The 14,803-nt window shown below is 33.6% G+C and overlaps 1 protein-coding gene across 9 annotated transcripts in view; it reads right to left on the bottom strand.

Moving 5' to 3' along the window:
• Window positions 1-583: 583 nt before the first annotated feature.
• The window catches only part of TRIQK (triple QxxK/R motif containing), a 134,923-nt gene continuing 120,703 nt past the window's right edge, over window positions 584-14,803 (bottom strand). For all 9 annotated transcript variants that reach the window (XM_072603566.1, XM_072603570.1, XM_072603564.1 and 6 more), the window contains 2 exons: window positions 8,889-8,974; window positions 584-2,086 (listed from right to left, as the gene is read on the bottom strand). In XM_072603566.1, the coding sequence (XP_072459667.1) occupies window positions 1,973-2,086; window positions 8,889-8,974 (200 nt within the window). In that variant the 3' untranslated portion in view covers window positions 584-1,972. The remainder of the gene's footprint in view (window positions 2,087-8,888; window positions 8,975-14,803) is intronic.

Genomic DNA, 14,803 nt, shown 5'->3' with positions numbered 1-14,803 from the left:
AGATACTTATGATGAACAGATCATTCAGTTTCTCAGATCCTATATGTAAAGTGGGGATAACAATCTTTGTGCTAGTCACCTCATAGTTAAATATAAGAGAAATATTTTAGAAACTTTAACACTTCATATAAATTTGAGTTATTATTTGAACCACAGTGTGCTATTCTAGAAAGTGAAAGAAGGAATGAGAAATAGAGAATAGAACAGTAATCTCCCATTTAATTGCCAAAATAGGCATATGGTAAATTAGGGAATATGTGTAGCTAGGTGAAACAGCAGATAGAGTGCTGGGTCTGAAGTCAGGAAGACTCATGTTCCAGAGTTCAAATCTGGCCTCAGACACATTGGCTATGTGTCACTTACCATTTGCCTCTGATTCCTCATCTGTAAAATGAGCTACGGAAGAAAATGGCAAACTGTTCTAGAACCTTTGCCAAGGAAATTCCAAATGGGGTCATGAAGAATTGGATACAACCGAAATGACTGAACGATAACAACAACAAAATTAGGGAATGGGTTTTGAGGAATATTCAGTTTTAAACCAGAAAAATAATTTTATAATAACTAAAAAAAAACCCCAAGATTATGATTTGAAAATGCTATGATTTATTTTGCTAATACAAAATTTTCAGTTCTGTATATTTCTATTAATTGAGTTAATGTTATTGATAATTTTATAATGCCATTTAAAAAATCTTCATAAGGTCTTGTATTGGCTTAGCAGGGTACTTAACATTGCTTCATTTTTTAAAATGTGCATTCTTAGAAATTAAAAAAAATCATCAATTTTTAAAGTACTGACTTTATTTGTCAAATTTATTTTCTGAGAAATGAGTCAATAATAACATAAAAATATTTGTTTAAACTAAAACTTCTATAATATATACTATCTAAAGAAATATCCTTTATTCTTGTGTAATTTATTTCCTCTTTGGGATTTAATTGAGTTATGTCTTGAGAGGTGAAATGTAAATTTGTATAAAACAAAATTTCAAAAACTTTGGATCATTTTTATTTGGAAGAATATGCATGAAAAACATTTTTTTTAAACATGTTCCTAACAAGAGGAGCAAACTGATACTTCAAGCAGCAGGAACAACATAATTAAAATAGAATTCCAACTTTGTATTAGTAGAGTGATATACTAATTAAAACCAACATCAACTGAACTTTCTATTTACACCAGTTCAGACAGCCCAAGAGGCAAAGAACTCGATTTTAGAGGCATATGTGACTCTTCGAGCTTCTGTCATCCAGGTGCCATTTCTGAAAGAGCACATGTGCACTGAACAGTTGGCGAAGAAAGAAAAAGATGACTGTAAATGTATGTGCAGATAGAATCTATCATGAAATAAAATATGCTTGTAGAAAAAGTAACATTTTCTTCTAAAACATAAAATTTCCTGGAACTTTTCCTCCAATGATATAAGTATGAATGCAATCTGAGTAGGTGTCCATAAATAAGAATAAAGTTCAATTTAGAATTTTATTCCATGTGATTGGAAACAAAGGATTTTCTGATCAGAAAAAAATTTCAATTCTTGCAATTGTATTGGGAAATTGGACTAAGTTTTCCAAGAAGAGAAGTTCCATTGCTATATATGTATGTATATCACATATGTATATATGTATACATATACACATATATATATATAGCTAAGCAGTATAAGCAGAGAAAACTTATCTTTTCTGCAATATAAGAAAACAACAGTAACAATAATAACAGCTTATAAAAATGTCCAGTGCAACTTGACATATTCCATTACAAGGTGAGGATCTTTGCTTGATATTCATTTAAATCTTAATAATGTTCCCCAAATGAAGAGTAGCATAAAGATCCTGAAGAGTTTCATGCTTTGAAAAAGTTCAGAACGTTGTTGGTGATTTGTTGGTATTTGAGCATTCTCAACTAGTGTTATCCAAGGCATTCACTTTTCCAGAAAGGGCCTGAGATGCAATGATCCATGCACTGCTAATTTCCGTTCACCTCCAGGACAGGGTCAACTTCAGTGGATAATTTCAGATAAAAGAAAGCATAGAAGGCCAGCAGGAGTACCAATATAGCTGCAAGGACGAGGCCAACTTCCTGGAGAGGAAAAAAATAGAACAGATTTAAAAACAACGATAAGAATCATTTTAACACCAGTGAAACCCAGTAAACCCCACTTATCTGTGTATACCTACTAAAACTAGTTTTCCCTTTCAATGTTTACTCTTTTGTGAACTGAAGAAAAGTTATCATGAAGCTTTCTTACCCAAGTTTTATCTTGGGATTTTCAGAAGAATGGTGTTTGAATGGGTGGTTTACTGCTGTTGCTGGGACTCTTCTTAAACTTCTGCTCTTAGCCAGAGAAGTATGAGAATACAATGTGGTTTGTATGTATAGGGTACTGCACCCTACTGGAACACTCCTCCTGCAATGATCATCATTAAGTCTACTACAGTAGCTGCAATTCACAGCTAATTTCACTCTGTGAAAACTCCTTTTTGATACAAAAAACATTCCATCTTATTAGACTGTAGCCTTGGTCCCATAATTGATGATGAGTTATAGTTCATCCTTCCTAAATACCACTCAGAGTTTTACTATACAATCTCTAAATTCCATAGGTTATAAGATAGTGTAACAAAAGTAAACCATGTTATTTTCTTACACGTAGTACAATCCAATTTAACACACTATATACCCCAAACATCCTGCGAATCACAAAGAATAATTTTAGATAGTTTATGATGTGCTTGATATGAATTATAGCCATCATTTACATGGGAAATCATGGCAAAAAAAGTGATTATGATGATTTATATCAACTTTTCAGGAGGAATACAAACCAAGTCTCGATAAAGCCAGCCGATATATTTATTCTCCCCATGATGAACACAACATGAAGGCCTCATCTCAAGAAGAACTAATCATTAGACAAAACAGAAAAAGGAAAGGGCAAACAGCCCTTCCTAAAATTCAGAATAATTCTTTTATGAAGAGATGGGCACTTGCATTTCCCTAAATGTAGTTTCCCCTCCCCACCCTGAAAGACTTATCTCGATGCAATAGATGCTACTATCAAACTTTAAAAATTATTAAAATCAGTTTTATTAATTGTCAGATATGGGTTTTTTACTGTAATGTTGGAATTACAAATAGTCACTTTGCATATATACCTAAGCTACTGCATTTATTTGGGGGTATCAAAATAAACTTCAATCAAAATAACATTTTGGCTAAAAAGTTAATATGTGATTTCATAGGATGATTTTTAGAAACAATATTGAATTTACTAATATAATATGCCAAATGAAAATTCATTTTTCTTTGTTACCACTAGAGTACTTTGGAATCTCAGAAGGACATGGCAGCATCAGACAGGTTTCATTTATTTTCGTGTATCCACAGCTGTGCTCCCAGACCCATCTGGTTACACAGCTACTAATTTTAAGAGGATGTAATAAACAAGTGACACACAACTCTGTGAGCTCCATCTGCTCTGTGTAGTGGACAGCAAAAGTGCTCAACAGCTTCCATTCACACTGACATAGTCCAGGACTAAAGTTTTCTTTTGTTTGGCAGTCATCATTCACCCTTTATTGTGAATCAATTACACTGGTTCTCATGACTGCCTTAAAAATGTTTTCCCAACATGCACTCAAAGATTTTTGTATTTGAAGAAGCAATATAAATATTCTCAGATTTGGAAAACTAGGCAGGATCACAGAACCCACAAACTGTTTTACAGATGTTCATCTTGATAAGGAAGATACTTGGTATTTCTACTACAGCTTCGATTACTAGATGTACGTAATATACAGAGGCATACATGTGCTTGTAGACACATCTCTGTGTACTTATTTGCACATGTCATTGAAATTTTGATGTTTACAACTTGTGTGATTTGGGGCAAATCATTTAATTTCTTTGGGCATCAGTTGCTTAACCTGTAAAATGAAGGCATTGTATGAGATAACTTTTAAGGTTATTTCCAATTTCCTTATAGGATCTGAGGTCTTGGAATTGATAGAGCAAAGGGTTTGGAGTCAGGATGGCCTGAGCTCAAATCCTGTCTCAGTCACTGAAGAGCTATGTGATCCTGGGCAAGGCAATCACTCTGCCTCAGTTTCTCCATCTGCTAAATGAAGGCACTGAACTCGATGTCTTCTAAGGTCTCTTCTGGGTCTAAACCAACAATCTCATGATTCTTTCTGGTGTTATACCTATATATATATATATATATATATATATATAAATATATATATATATATCACATCTGCACAGCTAAGGCAGATCTGAGAGGTATGGTAATGATACCCAGGGATATTTAATCTAGTTCAAACCTAGTTCTAGCCATTTTGTTGTGGAAATTATCACAGAGTCTAATGTTTTGAGTACAGAACAGTTTGAAAAATTGGGCCATGAATGCCTCTGAGCACACTGGGGAAACTAAGTCAAGATTTGGGGTCTACAAGTATCAAAAAGCATCCAAAACTATTTTTAGGATCAGATCACAAAGATAGTTCCAGAAAGCTATTTCAAGGCCCAGAACTTCAAAGATCTAACTTTTCAAATCTGTTGTACCCGGGAGTGAGCTATTATTTGAATATTCCTTTACTTGGATGTTTTATTAATGTAACTGGAAAATATTAAGATTAATTTTAAGATCTGAAGTGCTTAGAAATCCTCAAAACCTCAAAAACAAGAAACTCTGGAATCAAGTCCAATTTGAGAAACATACTGGTTGTTTGACCCCAGGAAAGTCTCTTTAGGGACTTTATCTCTCCTTGCCTCAAGAAACTTTCTAAGATTACATAAGTTGCAGAATGTTTGCTGATCTGCTTTGTAGAGAGATAGTTTCTTCACTGGGAATTCCCTATTCTGATAAAACCATAGGTCCAAACCAATTTTATAGTAGCTGTATCAGCTAAAATCTTACTTTTGAAAACAAAAGGTTAAATCTACATTTTTCTACCTCTTAATAAAAGTAAACATACGGATGAATGAGCAATTGAATTCTTTTTTAAAAATTGCTATGATTCAATTTTAGCCACATTTTAATTTTTGGCTCAAAATCTTCTAATTAAAAAGCAATCAAAATGTAAACACCAGTTGCAAAGATATTTCTGACATTCCTTTTTTTTTAACTGGGTCATAACTTTAGGTACTTTATTATATATATTATATATTCATTTTTTAAAAAAGATAGCAACAATCTATCTTCTCATTTGAAAATTAATTCTTTTAAATAAACAGCTTATCTTCATACAAAACCCTAAATATTAATCCTGTTAGAAGTCATGAAATTAGGTAAGGGTTAATAATAATAAATCTGATAACAAAAATGTAAATAACTTATGTGCATTTAAACAAGAGCCAAAAATCTATAATAGATTAGGAGATGTTTGAGTGCAATCAGTAGCAGTCAATCATTTACACAACAACACCACCTATGAAGTGCCAGCGATTCTGCTAAGTACTTGGGGTACTTTCAAAGAAAGACAAGGAACTCACATCCTACTGGAGAAGACAATACGCAACATGTAAATAACCATGATACATATGTAAATATATATATGTGTGTGTGTGTGTGTGTGTGTGTGTATACATAACACACGCATTAGTTTTTGTTCAGTCATACCCAACCTTTCCTGATCCATTTGGGGTTTTCTTGGCAAAGACACTGAAGGGCTTTGTCATTTCCTTCTCTAGCTCATGTTACAGATAAATAAATAAACAGAGGCAAACAGGGTTAAGTGACTTGCCCAGAATCACACAGCTAGGAAGTGTCTGAGGCTGCATTTGAACTTGGATCTTCCTGACTATAGGGCCAGTGCACTATCCACGGTGCCACCTAGCTCTCTATAGATAGAGAGAAGAGACAGAGAGAGAGATACATACATGCATACACACACATATATACATAGATACCCAGAGACAGACAGAGAGAGAGGGAGAGCAGAAAGAGAAAGAAAAGAAAGACAAAGACAGAGGGACACAGAGAAAGATAGGAGAGATGGAGAGAGGACAGGGGAAAAGAGAAATAGAAAAGGAGAGAGAAAATGATGAGGAGAGAAAAGAAGGAGAGAAGAGAGGAGGAGGAGAGAGATAGACAAAACAGACAGAGAGAGTATGAAGGCCTCTTCTAGAAGGAGGGAGGTTTTTAAGTTGAATCTTGAATGAAGTTAGAGAAACTAAGACTGAATCGGGAGACAGTGTTGTGTGCAAGACATAGTGAGTAAGCCAGGGTCATGAGCCAACAATGTGTGAAGTATAAGAAGGTTGGAAAGCCAGGAAGGAGCTAACTTGTGAAATGCTGCACAGAGAACATTTACGTATATTATTCTCATTTGCAACTCTTTTGACAGCTAGCATCATGCCTTGCATGTAGTAGGCACTCAATAAATGTTGAATGAATGATTTCAATGATATTCAGAATCATTTCAGTTGTCAAAAGGCTATAATTCATAGGAACCAGCAAGGGCTGGAGCAAACATTTTACCATCTTACAGCATATGAAAACTTAAAAAATTTTAAAATTCATCATTATAATTCATTTTAAAAAACAAGTTGTAAAAGGATAAAATATTATGTAATTATGGTCATTCTGGTTCAAATAGATAAGAGTAAAAACTTTTGATGCTTATTAGTCCTTAGCTGCTTTGCTGACATTATCAACATGGATAAAATCACTCATTGGGGAAATTAAAAAGCGTTAAACGGCAATAGCTGAAAGAAACTTGGTTACTTTAAATCCTATGTTGAAATGACAAGGCAATCAAAGTTTGACAGGACAACCTAATTAGTATGCCATTTTTGAAATGCAGAATACCTCCAGGGATCTGATTCTAAAAAAGTTTCACATCATTTTAATGGGCTATTCACATCAGTTTTCAAGCAAAGTAAATAATTTTTAAACATTAAATCTTTTGTTTTCCACAGGTTGGCAACTCAAAATGACATGCCAATTTATTAAACAGGGGATACATGATGCTCTAGTTTTTAAACTCTTCTATGACTACTTTGTATTGTATAGCAGGCTCGGGAAAAATATCCTTTTTCCCCATAAAAGGATAAGCACATTTTGTACTGATCTTTATTGGCAAGGTATTTATTTGCAATCACCAATGCTAGTCCTCAGCTCACTCTGAAGCTACATCATTATTACCTTAAAATTTAAAAAGCAATCTTCAATGGATATTTGGGCTAGCTGTTTTAATTTAAAGAAAGTGTATGTCACTAAATTCATACATTATTTTCCTTAACTTAAACATATAACTCTTCAACTATACTAAGATGTATAAAGCTTTCACTTCCCCAGACTGGCATTCCTTTGAATTAGGGACCATCTAATAAAAGACATATAGGAAAGACATTTTTGTCCAGCACTTAGCATAGAGTCTGTCACATAGAAGGTGTTTAATAAAAATGCTTGTGGATTTCTGATTAGAGTAGAAGGAATACTCTCATCTCTTAGGAATCATCAACAAACAATACTCAGATTTTTTTTAAAAAAATTAACAGATCTGTATGTACAATAAAAAGTTGAACTTTTTTTTTTTTTTAAGAAAGGGCATGTCATGAAAATAACTTTTTAAAAAGGGAGTGAAATTTCGCATAAAAGAAATCAAAGAAAGGATTAAAAAGGTTAATCATCTATCTTTTAAACAAAAAGGCAATCTCCTTTTTCTCATTAAAAACTGACACACTGCACTAACGGAGGAGATTATGTTGTGAAAACATTCTGCAGCACAAGGCAATGCTTGATCAAAATCAGCAATCAGGAGCGAAAAGAAAGCCCTGTTTCGTGATTATAATAGCAAATTCTGGAAGACAACCAAATATATCATCTGGCAGCTCAACAGCTGTTACAGCCTGGTAGTAATACCTTGGCATTTGCTATAAGCTGTAATGTGGAAAAATTGATTTTTCATCTGCCAGAAACAAGAAAAAATTCTCCTTTTTTAACATTCCTGAAGTTTCTTTAAATAAAATATCTATATTGAGCAATTTTTATTTTGTATGTTTGACAGCAGGATTGCCAAGTTAAAATGAATCATTAATAGAAAAACTAACAAATACATTTGAAAAAGAAAAGGACAGGGGTAACAATGGAGATAAATACAATTTAGCTCAACTACATCGTATATTAACACAAATTGGATTGCATTTGAAATATTATAGCTCAGACTAATATTAATTAACTTAGGTTGAATTGCATACACAGTTACTAGGGAATTAAAAATAAAAAAAATTCCTGATAGACTAAATCTAGGATGTTTTTCAGAGTTGCAAGAGAGTATACTCAGAGTTGCAAGACAGGGTTCTGGCATTTTTCATTGAGTAGCAATAAGCTTCAGAACAGTAAATATGTTTTACAGATGAATCCAAATTCAAAGAATAACAATTGGATTTTAAACAACTATTATAATTTCTTGAAAATGTAGAATGACTAATGTTGTATCCGTCACTGAGGTTTGTGAACTATGTATATAGTAGCTAAATAAGAAATTACAATTCTAAGGGTATTACTACATTTGATTGACTCAATTAAATAAATTCATGTTTCATTTAAGGTTATGGAACACTTAGAACCCTTTCAGATCTTGCTCCATTACTCAGGAGTTAGAAAGTGCTTTAAATAAATGCAGTCTTTTATAAATATTTTAGATCCTGGCATTCCACATAAAGTTTGAAGTGAAGTTGCTCAGAAATCAGCATTTACTTGGTTTGTCTTTTAAAAAAAGAAAGAATAAAAGAGGGTAGGGAGAGAGAGTGAGAGATAGTAAAAGGGTAGGGAGAGAGAGTGAGAGATAGTAAAAGTGAGAGAGAGAGAGAGAGAGAGAGAGAGAGAGAGGGAGAAAGTGATGTGCATTCAGAAAATTAATAGAGTTATGTCTACCTTTATGCCTATCGCTGCTTTCTTGGCTTCTGCTTTTAACTTGGCTGCTCTTAAAACAGGTCTGTTTTTCTTGTAGTCCTGTTTACCTAGGGTGAAACAGTTTCAGAGAATGTTAGCATAACAATTTCCTCATGTTCAATAGCAGATTGAGTAATTCTTAAACAGAATAAAATAGGCAGGCACAACATGACTGAAAACAGAAGAGGAACGTGATGGTACTTTAGAAAAGGCATTGGACTATGAGTGAGGAGATCTAGATTCTAGGCCGGATCGCTCCTCCATACTAGTTTGAATTCAGCTAAGTAAGTTAATCATAGTTTCTTCATAAGTAAAATGAAAGGGTTTCAGTAGTTGTATAAGTCTATGAATAGAGTCAGAATTTTATACAGACCTGCAAAACTTTTTTCTCAGTAGTAAATGAAACATTTATTCCTTTTTATCAAACAAAATATGTTTTTTTAGCCAAACCACAGAGTGATAAAGCAAATACACTATTAATTTCTTTAATGGATATTTAGATAAAATTGTCAAATAAAGTTTTAGCACAGAGATTTCAGCAGTATATTCTCAAAATATTGAGAAAATGTAGTTATTACAGAGATAGAAGAGTGGTTTAACAATAAGAATGAATAGTATAAAGGAGAATACCATATGTACAAGATAAAGCCAAATGATTAAATCAATAAATGTTGAAAACATCTTTTACAAAAATAGTAATCATTTACATTAAAAAATCTGAAGATTAAGTATGGAAAATGCCTTTTAAAAATACTATCTAAATATGATTTAATATATCTGAAACTAAGGAAAACAGTATTTGCAATGAAGAGCTATAGAATAAGTGCAGAGATAATGCAAGGGCATTTCATCTCTCTGTAATTACTTGATCTAGTAATAGGAATGTTAGCTATAATAATTATAGAAGAGAGAGAAATTAAGACACAAACAATATCAAAGAACAGACAAAACTATGCCTATTTTTAAGTGATGTTTCACTTGGGCAAGCCTAGATAGTCTGTTCAGACTTCAATAAAGTGTAAGAAAACAAAATATACTCCCCAGATCACTTACATTTCCATAAAGCACTAGTAAAAAAAAAAAAAATGAGGAAAATATAGAGAAAGAAGTTCCATTCAAAATAATTATAAAATTCATAAAATATCTAGTAGTTTAACAACTAGCAATAGCAGTACTATCTCTACTACCAATTACAGTGGTAGCTAGGTGATGCAGGGAGTAGAGTACCAATGCAGGCGTCAGGAGGACCTGAGTTCAAATCTCACCTCAGACACTTGACACTCACTAGCTGTGTGACCTTGGGCAAGTTACTTAACCCCAATTGCCTCCTCCTGGGTCATCTCCAGTCATCCTGATGAATATCGATGGTCACTGGATTCAGATGGCTCTGGAGGAGAAGTGAGGCTGGTGACCTGCACAGTCCTCCCTCACTCAAAACAAAGTCAAGTGCAAGACATGTCATCATTTCTCCGATGGCATGGTCTTCTCTCAGCAACGAAGGTCAAACAAACACACACCCATAGCCCTTAACAAATATTCTCTCATTTGATTCTTACAAAAACTCTCGGAAGTAGGTGCTCTTATTATCCCCATTTCAAAAGGAAGGAAGTGAGGCAAGTTAGACGTTAAGTGACTTGCCAATGTTCACTAGAGTTCACAGTGTTTAAGGAAGGTGTTGAATGGACTTGGGTCCCCTTGAGTATAGTTCCAGCATTCTACTCACCCTGCCACCTAGCTTTCACACTTAGTATTTATAAAAGTACACAGCACTTATAAAAATCCTACAAAATAATATTTATAGAAATAAAGAAACTATATAATTGGAGAGATATTCATTTTTTTATTTTTAGGCTAGGCAGGACAATATATTTTTTAAAAAATGAAAGTTAACTAAATAGTTTGCATATTGGTAGGAAGGACTAACCACACTTACAAGGAATTTCTTCATAGAGCTTGCCAAAATAATTTTGACAAAATCATTTGGATGAACAAAAGATTGAGAATCTTAAGTGAACTAATTAAACTTAAGTGAACTAACTAAAACAAGGAGAAATTATCAAATCTAAAGCTATATCAAGAAGTAACAATCATCAAGCAGATTAGCTTAGTTGAGGAAGTAAGGTGGGACAGTAGAGTTAGAGTGTCAGAGTTGGAGTCTGAAAAAACCTGAGTTCAAATCCTACCTCAGGCAGTTAATAGATATGCAACCATAGGCAAGTCATTTAACCTCTGCTCTCCTGAATTTCCTCATCCGTAAAACAGCACTTACCTCCCAGGACTATTGTGATGACTAAAAAACATAACATATGTAGAGCAACTTACAAACTTTCAAGTGCTTTATAAATACTAGTTATTATCAACATTGTTTGAGAAATCCAATCTCAAAAGAATTGAAACCTATTAACCATAGGAAAGAATGATACAAATCAATAAAAGTAAGAGGAATTCAAATAAAAACAACATCAAGATTTTTACTCACACTCACAATATTGGCAAATTTGACATAAGATTGAAATAATGGATGCTGGAGAGTTTATGGAAAGACAGGCACACTTAATGCATTGTTGATGTAGCTATAAATGAGCACAACTACTGTGGAAAGTAATTTGGTATTATGTAAATGGAGTGGATGAAATGTTCCTACTGTCGGATCCAGAGATTCCATTTCTAGGCATATACCACAATAGGAGGTTACTGATAAAAAGCAAGGTTCTATACACATCATAGCATATGTAGCAACACTTTTTGTGTTAGCAAAGAATTGGAAAACAGAATATTCATTGATATGGGAATGGCTAATGACATTGCTGCATGTGGCTAAAACAAATTCAGGTACATGGATGAAATGGAATAAATGATGAGGAGGAGGAATACACAAAAGTACAGAGAGACTTAGATGGACAGATGCAAAATGAAGTGAGCAGAAGCAGGAAAACACTTACACAATGAACTAAACAATGCAAATATAATGAATCCAAAAATATATGTTTTAAAAGAATGTTACTTAATTGCAAAGAACAAGCTTATCTCCAAAGAAAAGAAGTTAAAAAATACTTCCTCTTTTCACTCTTTTCAGAGGTGGGAGGTTTATGTAATGCTGTATTTTATGAGACATTGATCAGTTTTGCAGATTTTTTCCATCTCTTTTTATTTTTTCTTCCTCTTTCTTCCCACAAAAGGTTTTGTTATTAGGGATGATTCTTTTGTAAGGGAAAAGAAAAGCAAAAATATAAGTGCCATAAGAACAAAGGATGTCAATAAAAATATGCTTTTAACAAGTCCCAAAACACAAAATTCTGGAGGAAGGAATCCCTGTATTACAAGCATTTGGCACCAAAATGTATCAATTTGGAACATTGCTCCACATACCGCAATAGTTTTCAAATGTACATGTGATATAAATATGAAAGATCACACCATTTAATTAGCACAGTGCTTTGCACATAATAGGTGCTTAATAAATGTTTATTGATTGGTGAGAGATAAAACTGCAAAATGGCCCCTATTCCTGGATTTCACACAAGCTTAGGCCCACCCCTTTATGCTTGAGGGACCTCTTCTTGTCCTGATGAATAACCTTCCCATGTGTGAGAATCCTCTAAACATTGTCCTCATGAGGTCAGCCTCATCAGGAGCACCCAGCCCTCTCTGTAAGTCTCACCATGCTGATCTGAAAAATGGCTCTGTATACTTTTTTCTTGAATCTCTCCACCAAGATTCAGCTTGTTGCATTTTCTAGGTCTATATATAGGAGCTTTTGTTGTGGGGGAAGACAGGGTGGAGATGGAGCTCAATGTACTTCTTCCTGCTGTTCCCCCATCTTGGTTCACTTTAGTCATATGCTGTTGATTTAGCTATCAATTGGCCCAACTATTTTGGAAAATAATTTAGAAATATGTGAATGAATTTAGAACAACTAAGTTGCTAAGCTATTCCTAACTGATTACTCAGTGATCCTCCTATTGGGCACATGACCCAAAGATGACAATGATAGAAATAAAAGTCTCACATAAACTAAATTACTCCTAACAATATGACTTTATTTTAAAAATATAACAAAAAACACTATACAAAGTAGATGTCCATTGATTAGTAGTGGCACAACAAATTAGGGTCAATGAATATAATAGAATAGCATATGATAAGAAGCATTAAAACTGAATAATTCAGAGAAACATGTGAAAGCTTGTATGTTATGTAAGGGAAATCGAATCAGAGGAATAATATAAAGGCATAAATAAAAACAACTTAAAAGAAATCTCTAAATTCAAATTAATTGCAATGACTGCTGTTGTTCTGGAGGGCTAATGAAAAACACTGAGGTACAAAATGCTAAATATCTATTGTTTCAAAAACTATACAGTAACATATAGAGATAAAGATATATTGCATGTACATCATAAAGAACATACAATAATGTGAAATACTAAAAAAAATACCATCAAATACTTATATATTAATGACTTGGAATTAGTCTATCACAATTTGTAGGTGACTCAAGGGGAACTCAAATATGCCCATTTTTATATTTTTTTCTACTCTCTCTAATATTCTTCATTTTATCTGTAAGTTTTACTCAAGTTGCATTTTGGGTGAGTCCCAAGTCATTAAAATTGTTTCCAAGAGTGCTTTAAATTTTCAATAATCCCATTCTCCCCCTGTAACTCTCCCTGAGAAGCATCACTTGTAACAAAACAGTAGAAGAGAAATGGCATACCTTTCATATCTATGTTACATAAATGAAATATGCTCAACCAAACAAGGGATTGAAACAACAACAAAAGGTAAAATGCATGTTTTTGTTTCAATAAAGTTTAAAAAGCTTTTGCACAAACAAAATTAATGCACCTAGGACAAGAAAGGAAGTTACTGAATGGGGAAAAATATTTGTTTCAAATTTATCAGATAGGGGTTTGCTATCCTGGATACATTGACAACTAACATAAATCCATAAGATCAAGTCATCCTCAAGAGAAAAGTCATCAAATGAAATAATATTTGTAAAGCACTTAGTACAGTGCCTGGCACATAATAAATGCTATCAAAAATGCTGTCTCTTATTATTATTGTTGTAGTTTTTGAAGGATATTGTAATGCTAATGAGATTAAAGATCTCCCTCTTCCTTTAGTGGGGAGTTTTGATTAGGGGATATTTGTAAGAAGGCCCACACCTTTTGTTAATGAGGCACTGATTCTCAAGAGTTATGATGTCTCCTGGCTCTGAAGTGTATAAAAACTCTGAGGTGAGGTTTTACTTTGGGGCTTACTCATTGGAAATGTTTGTTTGGCCAGATGAGGCCCTGGGCAGCCACTAAGATTCTGGCCCTCCTTTGAAAACCCAAATGTTGGTGTTTTTCTCTTTTGTAATTATGTATGTATGGTCAGACAGTTGCATCTGTCTATGATGTATGTATTGCTTATGGTGAAATAGTTGGAAGCCCTTTCTGTTAATTATTATTTCTTTGTATTTTCTCTGAAGTTAAGGGTGCTGACTTTTCTCCCTGAACTGAGTGAATGTTATGTGTGCTTGATTAAAGTTGCCTTTCCTTTTAGAAAAGCAGATATAAGGACCTGTACAGCAGTCTATCCTGGATGTGTCAGGGTGCTTGCTTTTACAGATATGAACAAACAGTTCTCAAAAGAATAATTGCAAACTATTAAAAAACATATGAAAGGACTCTCCAAATCAGCACATACTAAAATAAAACAAGCCTGAGCTTTCATCTCAACTTAACAAATTGGCAAAGATGACAAGAGATGGAATTGATCAATGTGAGAGAGGTTGTGGAAAGATAGATACACTTAATTCATTGTCAATGAAGTCGTAAATTAGTACAACCATTTTAGAAAGTAATTTGGAATTATTCAAAGTCACTGAAATATCTATGAATTCTGAC

This window comes from Notamacropus eugenii, chromosome 4 (genome assembly GCF_028372415.1).
Source record: "Notamacropus eugenii isolate mMacEug1 chromosome 4, mMacEug1.pri_v2, whole genome shotgun sequence".
In the NCBI taxonomy this organism is placed as follows: domain Eukaryota; kingdom Metazoa; phylum Chordata; class Mammalia; order Diprotodontia; family Macropodidae; genus Notamacropus; species Notamacropus eugenii.
Note: the sequence above shows the minus strand (reverse complement) of the source record. Positions and strands in the feature narration are given on the sequence as shown.